Source organism: Aquarana catesbeiana, linkage group LG01 (genome assembly GCF_042186555.1).
Source record: "Aquarana catesbeiana isolate 2022-GZ linkage group LG01, ASM4218655v1, whole genome shotgun sequence".
NCBI classification, from domain to species: domain Eukaryota; kingdom Metazoa; phylum Chordata; class Amphibia; order Anura; family Ranidae; genus Aquarana; species Aquarana catesbeiana.
The window spans coordinates 510945232-510959027 of NC_133324.1; the positions used below are offsets into that span (position 1 = coordinate 510945232).

At 42.0% G+C, this 13796-nt stretch overlaps 1 protein-coding gene across 1 annotated transcript in view; it reads right to left on the reverse strand.

The window, feature by feature from the left end:
• Positions 1–13796, reverse strand: part of SPMAP2 (sperm microtubule associated protein 2) — a 73379-nt gene that overhangs the window by 16430 nt on the left and 43153 nt on the right. The window contains exon 3 of the mRNA XM_073592200.1: positions 3225–3271. Coding sequence (XP_073448301.1) covers positions 3225–3271 — 47 coding nt within the window. The remainder of the gene's footprint in view (positions 1–3224; positions 3272–13796) is intronic.

A 13796-nucleotide genomic window follows, 5' to 3' on the forward strand; every position in this document is an offset into this window, starting at 1 on the left:
TTTGAAGGTGGTGCTGAAAATAATGGAGTTTTGGGAGAGGGTTGGGCCCATACGGAGGTATGGGCGACCTTTCCCTTAGAATGGGATTTAATGGTTGTATCTGGAAGGAAGTAGCTGGTTGTCCCTGAGCTTGCGTAATGCACGGCGTGGGGCCTTTTCATGGGTGTACCGATACAACTAGTTTGTGGAATTTATACTTGGCCTTCAAAGATCTCTAGATCAAAAAAGTTGATAAAGATGTATATTGGTTAATGTTATTAAAATTGTTTTATATGCATTAAGTTATATGTTTGGAAATTTTTATTTTGTTGTAATAAAAAGGCTGCTATGGCCATTCGACTCCAAAAAAGTGAGTATTGTGTCGTCTGGTCATTTGCGAGAAAGGTTTGTGGGTAGTGTAATGTTAATTTAAGGAGCCTCACAATATGGCACATCCCTTAGTCATGGCACTTGTGGGCCAGTGTCTAGGTCAGCAAGATTAGAAAAGGCAAACTGGCATTTTTTTTTTCTTGTTTTATTCCACTTGTCTCAATCGTCTTAGCATTTCTGGCCATTTGTGGCTAGATTTAGGAAAAGGGGAAGGGGGTGCAGGGGATATTTAGAAGAGTCAAACCACTCACTGTAGTTCAGTCATAAAATAGCAACTCTCCTTCTTGTTTATTGGTCTGTACAGTTGCACAACATAAAATAGTGAGTATAAATCAAATCCTTGAATAGCTATAATTATTGCAACTAGCATTATAAAAGGTGATGATGAAAGTTTGCAAAAAGATGCCATTATGCTGGTGTGTCTAGGTTAGCTTATTGTGTAACTAAAGCCCTGCTAGGGCCACAATATACCACAGAAATAACACTAAGGTGTCCTTTTATGAAACTGAGATCAGCGGCGATCCCAAGTCTCGCCGCTTATCTCAGGTCATTACCAGTGTATGAAACTGAGGTAATCAGCGGAGAACATGTTCTCCACTGATTATTGCAGCACAGTGAGAATCTGTAACTGACTGTCACAGAAACGGCTAGTGTATGAAGGTGCAATCTCAGCACCTCACTGGCAATCTGTGGCAGAATTCTTACTTTCTGATTCACCATCTCAGAGGTGGAGAATCAGAGAGAGAAGTGCAAAGCTGACTGAGTATTCTGGAGAACGCAGGAAGTCTTTTAACTTCTTTCTTTCACCGAACAGTCAGAGCACATCTTCCCCACCATTACACACCTCAAAACCAGCAGGTTAGGAAATTATAGTGTATATACATATGTATAGAAACGAAAAGCAGGCATTGCTGCACAAATAATTTATTTCCGTAATAAATTACATGAGTATCAAAGACATCGAACAAACACCAGATGCAGCTGGCTGCGTCGTTTCGGGCTTTGACAGATAACGCCCTTTCTCACAATCGTATGATTGCAATTGGTTACATACATCACATGGTATATATACACACAAGATAATTAGTTATATTCAATCAGGCTGGAATCAATTAATCCACATCTAGTAACATGTTTTCAACTAATCAATTTTCATCATTTAAAGTGGTTGGAACGGCTGATTGTTAACAGGTGCATTTGTCTCCTCACAAGAACAAACGAAAAACTTTTTCCATAAAAAGAGCATTTCCTTTCAAAAGAAAATGCCCAAGAGGGTTAAGGCAGTGCTGGAAAATAATGGTAGCCACACAAAATATTGACACTTTGGGCCCAATTTGGACATTTTCATTTAGGGGTCTACTCACTTTTCTTTTCAGCGGTTTAGACAATAACGGCTGTGTGTTGAGGTATTTCGAGGGGACAGCAAATTTTCACTGTTATACAAGCTGTACACTCACTACTTTACATTGTAGTGTTTCATTTATTCAGTGTTGTCACATGAAAAGATATGATAAAATATTTTCAAAAATGTGAGATATAGGGGGGTTTGTTTGACATAAAATATATATATATTGTAAATAACTGTTAACGATTCTTTTTATATATATATATATATATATATATATATATATATATATATAAATATATATATATGTATATATATTATTCTACCTGCATTTAAATGCTATTATTAATGTCATTTTTATATCATTTTTATTTTTTTTAATTTATTAGTAAATAAAATTTTGTAAACCCTGAAATATGGTTTTACCCATGGCATGTTCTATTACAGTTATACGGGTATTTATCAATTATGAAATATATTTTATTTTAATTTATTTTAATTTATTAATAAATATTTATATTGGTATAGTTTATTAAATTTATTTTTTAATGATTATAGATGTATTTTCCTTTTTTATGAATGGTGTATAGCTGCATTACATATGTGGATTATATTCATTTACTATACACCATTCACATTTAAATAGGCACATGTATGATCTTTAAATATTGATAAAAACAATGTTTTTTAATAATTAGGTTAATGTATATTGTGTAGGGGGAATTTAACTTTATTATTTTATTAATATGTTGGGGAATAATGTGTGCTGATTCGTGTTCAACTTTAGTATTTTACACTTCCTATTACTGTAATCCCGCTACATCACGCGAGATTACAGTGAGAGGAGCCGTTCTCAGTAGTTCCTGGCGTTTGTAGATCGCTTCTCAACTCAACATGAGAAGCGAGCTACAGACCAACATAAACAGGCACTCAGAGGAGAGCGATCTCCTCTGAGAATGCCTGAGAACTGAATAGCGGTATTTTACCACAGTTTCATAAAAGGACACCTTAAATCGGAGCTAAACTTACCTCTCCTTCAATGCTACCTATCCCATTCTGAGGCCAGCATGCTGGTCTTTGGCCATCTTCATTGGGTAACCACAGTGACGTCATTACTCCAATGAGCTGTGGTCATTCCCAGTCAGCACCCTACCTCTTTGTTTACGTGAACTGTGAAGTGGCAATGACACATCCTGCAGCTCACTGGAATAAAAAAGGAACATGAGTTCAGAGTTTGGCTAGAGATGAGTTTGGAGGACGCCCAAGCTTATCTCCATTCTAATCTCAGTGGACACGTACTTTGCTAAGTAATTGTCCTCTATTTCTTTAGCAAGTCAGCCTCAATGTGCTTAGATTATGTATCTAGCTATATTGACATAAAGCCCTTTTATATGCTGTCTTTTGTGCATGTGCAGAAAGATGCACATCCTAGAGGGATACAAGTGTGTTAAAGATGGATAACATGGAGTTAGAGATCGATAATGGAGAAGATAACAAACACTTGACTTACCACAAGTAGGAGACATTTTTGGCTTGTCTTGCCAGTAAACAGATGGCCTGGAAGCAAAAATGAACATATATTCTTCTGTGTATTTGAAACAGTCAAATATAGAATCAAACCCCTTAGTAAATCAACCCCTTATTGTTGGTGGAAGGATCTTTAAAACTGATGCCTGTGTGTGTTCCTATGGAATCGCTCCCTCAGTAGCCTCATGCAGTAAGACATTGCTCTGATGCTGGTCTAAATGCTCTTGATAATCGACTAGGAGAAAGCTGTCACATTTAGCAGTGGTAATAATACCACTGCTAAATATTTCACTTCACACTGCAGCTGGAGGTTCTATTGGCCTAACACCCATTTGGTCGGCCATTTACACAATATTCTTTATAGACTGTACACAGTGCAGAAGTCTCCCTCATATTATTTCCCTTGCTGGTTGAATATTCTTAGCCTATAGTGTTCGACTAGTCTCTATTGATAAATGTTAACTCTCGCTGTCAAAGGTACTTAAAGCTATTTTCCTGTTAGGACCAAATTTTAGGGAATTTTACATTCAGGCAGTGAAAGGCAACAAGGAAACTAACAAACACATATTACAAACATTACTAGCAATGTTCATTAAACTTGCACAATTTTTGAGACAATCGCAAAGCAAATGTCTTATAAATAGACCCCATACTTTGTCATCACGCATAGCATAGGCTTGTTATGACTGGCAAATAGAAAATGTTCAGTAGTTTGCTGTGACCATCCCTGTTCTCACTGCAAAAACTGTACTGCGACTTCCAATTTCTACCAAGCTCTCATTAAGAATTAAGAGACCCCAGATGATACAGCAGTGTAAAATTGCCCAGCAGCACAACATTTTTTTATTGAGGGAGATATAGCTAAAATGTACCGGAGACTCCAGCAGGTGTTTTGCTACAATAAAAAAGATACTGCAGATAATACAGCGGTGTAGGCCAGCTGCAGGGCAATTTTAATAGGCAAGGCTAAGGTCAAAATTTACTAGAGACAAAGATCACACACTGGGGCTTTATTACTACTATTACAAATTAGTATACTGCAGAGGAAATAACAGTGTAAAATCAGCCAGCAATGAGACAGTTTTGAATCAAGGTAATAAGCCTAACTGGGGTATGCCTAACATTTATTTTATCTATGGGGATAGAAATGTGTGGTAAATGTGAATGAAAAATTGTGAGGTGGATTAGTTGCACAATGTTCTTGCACTTTTTTGTTCCTTTGAAGCGATGCAGTGGAATGATGCAACCATAAGGCAGCTCCAAGAGCAGATTGTACTACTACCTGAAACAAAAGCACATTTCTAAAGAGAAGCCTTGTAGCAAGAAAAACAGCCATAATGGATGGAGTAGCAGATAAAAGTAGCCACTGACTTTGAATTAACCATAAAATAAAATGAAAGACAAAAAAGCCTCATATAAAAAAAGGGCAGCAAAATAAGTGCGGGGGGGGGGGGGGCAGGGGATATGGGAGCAGGGAGGCGTTTTCTCTTTTCAGGCTTTTTTCCATTGTTTTTTACCTAGTGAGCTGTCAGGGAGATGGAGCAAGACAGCATGGCTAGTTTCCAGCAAAAGCAGCCCCACATGTGCATGTGTACAGTTCTACTCCTAGAATTGTACATGGCTTAATTCCCTCTAAAAGATTTCACTATTTCCAGTTCTGGTGTCAACCTAATTAAAATTTAGCTTTCTCTTTCACTTTCAGTGCCAGTAACAATGGTCTCCAGGACAAACTGAGAGAATGTATTTATTTATTACATGTATCTTCCTAATGGGAACACAGACAGCAATAAAGACCTGACAGTGTTAACTTTCCAATGTTGAGCTGATTTACATCAGCAACATTGCAAATTTGTGAACATGATTACGTATTTCCCAATTATTTTACAATAGCCATATGTGTAATTGCCATTTGTCCATCATACTTTCAGACCAGCTGAAATCTTAAATCAGGTTCAGGTTGGGATTGCCTAGCTGACCAATAAAAGGAGATAGATGATGTAAATTAGCAATGAAATCCAGTTGTTAAGGCAGTTTCTCTGAGTGGGAAATCAGTTTCTAACCCTAAGTTCACATATATGTGGTTGCGTTTGATGCATTTTTAAGGTGCGTTTTTGAACATGTGTTTTTGCATGCGTTTTAAAAAATAAAAAATAAAAACAGTGCAGCGCTAATAAAATGATTTGTAAACTAAAACTATAGATGCATGACATAAGTCCATATAATCTTCTGTTAGGAAGAAAGTGAACCTAGATTTGATAGAGAGGAAAAATCATCTGAGGTGATAAGGGTGCTTCATGCAAATACTGAAGTGCTCCTTATTCCGTGCTCCCACCACCTACTAGCCAAACCGCTCACCTTGTAAAATGGACCCCTGAGCTAACAGATGGGTCACACAGGCATTCACCACAAGAAGTGGCTATGGATGGAATCTTGGATGGAAAATTGGGCACCTCTTTAAGGCAGTCTGCACTCAGTAGTGGTAGCTGTCAGAGCAGAAAGGATACATAGTAGGTTCCGCATAGCGGAGCCCATTGCTATTGGGAAGAGGGTAGAGGGTAACAGAAGATTATATGGACTTATGTCATGCATCTATAGTTTTAGTTTACAAATCATTTTATTAGCGCTGCACTGTTTTTATTTTTTACATGTTTGAAAGGGTTTATATATTTGCCTTTAGTGTTCAGCTGCTTAGATTATCTTAGGTGGTGTTTTTGCACTGACTGTTTTTTCTCGATATTTACTTCATTTGGATGCGTTTTGTGTTTTTTTTTATTTCTCTCCATAACAAATTGTGTATAGCTGGTTGTTAAGGAGTGGACCTGAAAAGGCGACCGCCGCATCCTTAATAACCAATGAGTCATCAGCTGCCAGCAGGGTTCCCTGCTGACAGGTGAATGTAAAAACAAGAATTGCCGGCAATAGGAAAATCAGGAAAAAATGGTGTGGGGTCCCCCCCAAACCATACCAAGCCTTTCGGGTCTTGTATGGATTTTGAAGGGAATCCCATGGCAATTTTTTTTTAAAATGGCGCCGGGTCCCCCCTAAAATCTATACCAGACCCTTATCCGAGCATGCAGCCTGGCAGGACAGGAAAGGCAGGGGCCAAGCAAGAAGCCCCCCCTCCTGAACCATACCAGGCTACATGCCCTCAATATGGGGGGGTGCCTCGGGGCAGGGGGGCTCAGCCCCCCCAAAGCACCTTGTCCCCATGTTGATGGGGCAAGGGCCTCTTCCCCACAACCCTGGCTGGTGGTTGTGGGGGTTTAACAAGGGGGCCCCCAGATCTCGCCCCCCTAAGTGAATGAGTATGGGGTAGATAATATCCCTACCCATTCACCAAAAAAGTGTAAAAAGTGAGTAAAGCATGAGTTTTTGACAAGTCATTTATTAAAAAATAAAAAAAAAATGTCCCCCCGGTGTAGATCCATTGACAATCACAACAAGCGATGCCACCGCCGACCAGAAAAAAAAGAAAAAAAGCTCCGCTCATGTTAAAGGCTCCCGCCATGGATAGGGGTACTATGGATAGGGATACTATCTACCCCATACTCATTCACATAGGGGAGGTGGGATCTGGGCTCCCCCTTGTTAAAGGGGCTTCCAGATCCTGAATAAGCCAGGGTTGTCGGGGAAGAGGCCCTTTTCCCCATCATTATGGGGACAAGGTGCTTTGGGGGGCTAAGCCCCCCTGCCCCAAAGCACCCCCTCATGTTGAGGGCATGTGGCCTGGTATGGTTCAGGTGGGACTCGCTCGTCCCCTCCCTTTCCTGACCTGCCGGGCTTCATGCTCAAAAAAGGGTCTAGTATGGATTTTGGGGGGGGGCACCATGCCATTTCTTTTTTAAATTTAGGTGTGGGGTTCACCTCAAAATCCATACCAGACCTGAAGGACCTGGTGTGGATTGGGAGGGACCCATGTAGTTTTTTTGCAGATTTTTTTATTGCCAGTGCTCTATTGAATAGTGGCTGCTATCGAGATGTGCCTGGGACGAACGACGCATGCTCCGCGCATGCGCCGTAGGGAGCACCACAACATTTTACGATCAGCTGTTGTGACGGTGAGACAGTGTCTGCGCACATTAACCAACGGAAGAAATTTTTGTGTCAGATTGTGCCCCGCGCTGGCGAGGTGTGTTCATGTCGGTGAGGGACGGATTTGTATATGATGGGGCGGATTATTAAATGATGGGCAGTGCTGCTAAACACATATTTTTCTGATAGAAAAACACGCCCTTCAGTTGGCTAAACACGCCCCGCAAGCGTCCAGGAAGAATAGCAGAAAAAGATGTGTTTTGCAGCACTGCCCATGATTTAATTTTCCGCCCCCATCATGTACTAATCTGCCCCTCACCGTCATGAACACGCCTCGGCAGCACGGGGCACAATCTGACACAAAAATGTCTTCCGTTGGCTATTGTGCGCAGGCGCCGTCTCGCCATCGCAACAGCTGATCATAGGTATGCTCCCTATGGCGCATATGCACCGTCCCGGGCACTTCTCGATAGCGGGCACCATCCAATAGAACACCACCAATTCTTGTTTTTACACTCAGCTGTCAGCGGGGAACCTTAAAGCGGTATTCCGGCCGAAATGTAACTTTTTAGATAAACATATCCCTATAATATTGATGCTTAGTGTAATCTACTAAAGGTATCCTGTAAACTAAGGGCCATTTTGTGTATGTGCAGTGTTGTTTTCTTACTTTAGAAAGTCCCAGCAAGCCGCAGCCATCTCCTGTGTGGGCATCTGAAGCCGCAGTGTATTACTTCCTGGATTCCGTGCATGCTGGCTACCCAGCATGCACCTACTGATCTCGTGCATGCGCAGTGCGGCACGAGCAGTATAACAGCTTGTAGGTCGGGTTTGCCTATTGCCCCCTGGAATTGATGACACATCTCCCAGGAGACATTGCAAAGCTGGAAATGATGTGTGGGTCCATGGCCACTAAGGAGGAGGTGAAAAAAGAAATTAAGTAAGTGGCCCCAAAAAAGAAAAAAAAAATGCCAATTAGTTTAAAGGGTACACATTAGTGTTGGATGGTCAGGAGTGTATAATGTGGTTGGAACTCCGCTTTAACAACCAACTATAATCAGTTTGTTATGAAGACAAAAAAAAAAAAACGCAAAACGCATGTAAAAACACAACACTTGCATTTTTGGTGAGGGTCCATTGAAGTCTATTACACACAAAATCACATACATGTGAATGTGTACCATAGAAAATCATGTTAAATGGACTTTTGTGCTTTCTGCAAACTTAAAAACTGCACACACAGGGGAGAATTACTAAAACTGTTGCACACAGAATCAAGTGCAGCTGTGCATAGTAATCAATCAACTTCTAACTTCAGCTTGTTAAATTGCATCCAATTCGCATGTTGGGAGACTGTGACCGGCTCTCTATGTAGCTGGTTCACACATCTCCGGAGCGGCTCTGGTGTCAATTGCACAGGAGTCCTGTGCCTCTTCTGGTCCGTTTCAGGTCCGAGTTCAGACAAAAATTCAGACTGAAATCGGATCTGAAACTGTGAAACGGTGAACAGGGGTGCACCGGACCCCTGCTGTGAGCCACTCCATGCTGCGGTGTGAACTCAGCCAGAAGGTTTTTTATCTTAATGCATTCTCTGTGCAGCAGCCCCCCCAGCCCCCCAATACTTACCTGAGCCCCATCTCTATCCAGCGATGTTCACAAGTGAATCGTCCGTCCGGGACTCTCCCTCCTCAGACACAGCAGTGTCATTGGCTTCCGCTGCTGTCAATCAAACTCAGTTAGCCAATCAGGAGACAGAGGGGGTGGGGCCAAACCACAGCTCCGTGTCTGAATGACAGAGGATAGACAGAGCTGCAGCCTGGTTCAAGTGCCCCCATAGCAAACTGCTTGCTTTGGGGGCACTTGACAGGAGGGAGGGGCCAGGAGCTACAGCCAGGGACCCGAGAAGAGGAGGCTTGGGGTTGCTCTGTGCAAAACCCCTGCACAGAGCAGGTAAGTATAACATGTTTGTTAATTTAATAGAAAAAAAACGAGACTTTAGAATCACTTTAAGCTTTGAAAATAAAACGTAGAAGCTGATTGGTTACTATGCACAGTTGCACCAGACTTTGTGCTCACCAGTTTAAGTAAACCCCCCCAGAATGTCTAGGTAGGCATGAAACCTAGACATTTCAGTCATGAAAGACTCACGCCGTTGCAGCTTGTTGGAAAGGCTTGCATCAAACACCATTATTCACTTCTCTGGATGGGAAAGTCGGCTAGGACTTCAGGTAACCTGGCTCACTCATGTAATCACTCTCAATCATGAGGATGATGTCACCAGTAAAATAATAATGATGCAGCACATAGTAAAGCCCATATAAAATTGTTAAAACGATTTATTTAGATTATACTTACATCAAAGAAGAAAAAACATTAGCATGTATATATTCATGAACCGCCGCGGCTCTTAGCGTGATTGTGTCTCCTATGCTCGGCTGACGCGTTTCGTCCAATGGGACATCATCTGAGCAGTGGCCTTCCTACACAAGAACGCCTATTTATGTAACTTCTGGGTATCGAATCTACCAGAAATCGTCGGCTGGAACGCATCACGTGACCGCAATTGCGCTCCCCCCGACTAGAACAGGAAATAAACATACTAAGAGGTGGAAAGCAAGAGACTCCCACAATCTCATATGTGCTCACACTCCCGGAGATAATTATAAGGGGATACTATTTCACATTGCTGGAGGATCCCCAATAGTAATAAAAAAATATATTACTAAAATAGAAACTATGTTACTAAAAAATATATATATGTACATATAATACATTCCTATAATACATTCCTAAAAATCTTCAATATGAACCATAAAGAGAGCATCCAGCAGGTGAAAACACCCCACCTAATAGACATTAATAGAACTACCACCCACTCTATATGGAAAAAAGGCATATTAGACATACTCATTAACAGTGAGAAACTAAATTAAACATTTACATAACCATTGTTAATAAAACTATTTACGTCCCAGTCCACATTTAATCCAAAGGGAACGTAACATTTTAAATCATAAATCCAGCAATCCATGGCTAAGTGGGAGGAGGACGTTGTTTTTACCAACAGGAAACCTGAACTAGTCTTTTGGGGGAGATATATAGACAACCTCCTCCTGTCGGATGGCGACTTGACGTCGCTTGAGACGTTCATGGTGCAGCTCAATAGCAGCCTTTTGGGCATTTCTTTGCAATTTGAGGCCAGTCAAACCAAAATTATTTTTTTTTTTACCTTAACCACTTGACAACTGGGCACTTAAACCCCCTTCCTAACCAGACCAATTTTCAGCTTTTGGTGCTCTCACATTTTGAATGACAATTACTCAGTCATGCAACACTGTATCTTTATGAAATTTTTGTCCTTTTTTTCACACAAATAGAGCTTTCTTTTGGTGGTATTTAATCACTGCTGGGTTCTTTATTTTTTGCGCCGTAAAAGAAAAAAGACCGAAAAATCTGTAAAAAAATACATTTTTCTTCATTTCTGTTATAATATTTTGCAAATTAGTAATTTTTCTTCATATATTTTGGCCAAAATTTATACCGCTACATATCTTTGGTAAAAATAACCCAAATCGGTGGATATTATTTGGTCTTTTTGAAAGGTATAGAGTCCAAAAGCTATGGTGCGAATATCTGAAAATTGATCACACCTGAAGTACTGACGGCCTATCTCATTTCTTGAAACCCTAACATGCCAGAAAAGTACAAATACCCCCCAAATGACCCCTTTTTGGAAAGAAGACATTCCAAGGTATTTAGAAAGATGCATGGTGAGTTTTTTGAAGTTGTCATTTTTTCCCACAATTCTTTGCAAAATCAAGGTTTTTTTTTTACTTTTTTTTTTTTCCACAAAATTGTCATATTATCAGGGTATTTCTCACAGACCGCATATGCATACCACATATTACACCACAAAACACATTCTGCTATTACTCCCGAGTATGGTGATACCACATGTGTGAGACTTTTACACAGCGTGGCCACATACAGAGGCCCAACATGCAGGGGAGCACCTTCAGGCATTCTGGAGCACCCAGGCCAATTCTGACATTTCTCTCCTACATGTAAAAATCATCATTTATTAGCTAGAAAATTACTTAGAACCCCAAAACATTATATATGATTTTTTAGCAAAGACCCTAGAGAATACAATGGCGGTCGTTGCAACTTTTTATCTCGCACGGTATTTGCGCAGCAATTTTTTTAACGCGTTTTTTTTGGAAAAAAAACTGTTTTGTGCTTTACAAAAACCAAAACAGTAAAGTTAGCCCAATGTTTTTGCATAATGTGAAAGATGAAGTTACGCCGAGTAAATAGATACCCAACATGTCACCCTTCAAAATTGCACGCGCTTGTGGAATGGCGCCAAACTTTGCTACTCAAAAATCCCCATAGGCGACGCTTTAAAATTTTTTACTGGTTACATGTTTTGAGTTACAGAGGAGGTCTAGGGCCAAAATTATTGCTCTCGCTCTACCGATCGCAGCGATACCTCACATGTGTGGTTTGAACACCGTTTTCATATGTGGGCGGGACTTACATATGCGTTCGCTTCTGCATGCGAGCACACAGGGACAGGGGCGCTTTAAAAATTTTTTTTTTTTTTTATTGTTCATTTTACTTTATTTATTTTAGTTTGTTGCTTTATTCCCAAAAAAAAAAATTTTTGACCACTTTTATTCCTATTACAAGGAATATAAACATCCTTGTAATAGGAATATGGCATGACAGGTCCTCTTTACAGTGAGATATGGGTCAATAAGACCCCACATCTCACCTCTAGGCTGGGAAGCCTGAAATTAAAAAAAAAAAAAAAAAAAAGATCCTGGCTTCGATCGTAGCGGTGAGTCGGTAGAAGCACCGCAAGGCGGCGGGAAGGGGGTCGTCCCCTCTCGCCTCCCGTAAGAACGATCAAGCAGTGGAACAGCTGCTATGATCATTCTCATGGTGTAGGGAATCGCCGGCTGAAAAAGCTGATATCTGAATGATGCCTGTAGCTGCAACCATCATTCAGATATCTCCGCACAAAGTCAAGGACGTTGTATGACGGCCGGCGGGCGGGAAGTGGTTAAAACGCTTTTTTTTTTTTTAACACAAAGTTGTCCATTTATACAATATTTCTACCACATAACATGTACATGCCAAAAATGACACCCCAAAATAGATTCTCCTGCTCCTCCTGAGTACGGCGATACCCCATGTGTGAGACTTCCACAGCCTGGCCACATACAGAGGGCGAGTACAGCTGAGCATGGCTCAGCATGGCAGGGTATGGCGGGGTATTGCGGAGTATGGTGGAGTATGGCGGGGTATGGCGGGGTATTGCGGAGTATGGCGGGGTATGGCGGGGTATGGCGGGGTATGGCGGGGTATGGCGGAGTATGGCGGGGTATTGCGGGGTATGGCGGGGGCATGGCAGAGTATGGCGGGGGCATGGCAGAGTATGGCGGGGGCATTGCAGAGTATTGTGGGGGCATTGCAGAGTATTGCACAGCATTGCAGAGTATTGTGGGGGCATTGCAGAGTATTGCACAGCATTGCAGAGTATTGTGGGGGCATTGCAGAGTATTGCACAGCATTGCAGAGTATTGTGGGGGCATTGCAGAGTATTGCACAGCATTGCAGAGTATTGTGGGGGCATTGCAGAGTATTGCACAGCATTGCAGAGTATTGTGGGGGCATTGCAGAGTATTGCACAGCATTGCAGAGTATTGTGGGGGTATTGCAGAGTATTGTGGGGGTATTGCAGAGTATTGTGGGGGTATTGCAGAGTATTGCACAGCATTGCAGAGTATTGTGGGGGTATTGCAGAGTATTGCACAGCATTGCAGAGTATTGTGGGGGTATTGCAGAGTATTGTGGGGGTATTGCAGAGTATTGCACAGCATTAGTAGTGAGGGATGGCTGAGCATGGATGGATGGATGTCTCTGTGCAGCGCTGTGGGCACTACACATACAGCCCACAGCGCTGCAGACATCCATCCATCCCCCTCCCCGCTCACTGTGTACCGATCGGTACACAGGAGGGGAGGAGAGGAACCGGCGTCATCAGATGACGCCGGTCTGTTTACATGTGATCGCGCCGTCGTTTGACGGCGCGATCACATGGTAAACGGCCGCGATCAGCGGCCATTTACCGGGATCCGTGATGCGCCGGGTCCCCTGGACCCGGCTGTCACGGATGTGTTCGGGTGCGCGCCCCAGGGAGCGCGCGGGAGGGGAATTCTGGGAGGACGTCATAGTACGTCCACCCAGAGTTATCCAACCGCCCTGCAGCCGTCATTCGGCTATGGGCCGGTTGGTAACTGGTTAATATCGAGGTTAGGGGAGGTTCTCCAATTACCTCAACATACTTTAAAAGTACTGACCGGATCGGCCTTACTGGGCAGGGGAGTTGCCATCATCCCATGTGGCTAAAATCAGTGCCCAAGAGCCAATTCATCCGACTTAGGCGGAATTGTACTATTAAGAATGAATTTTTTGAACAGGCCTTCCTTCTACAGACAAGGTTTATAGATAAGGG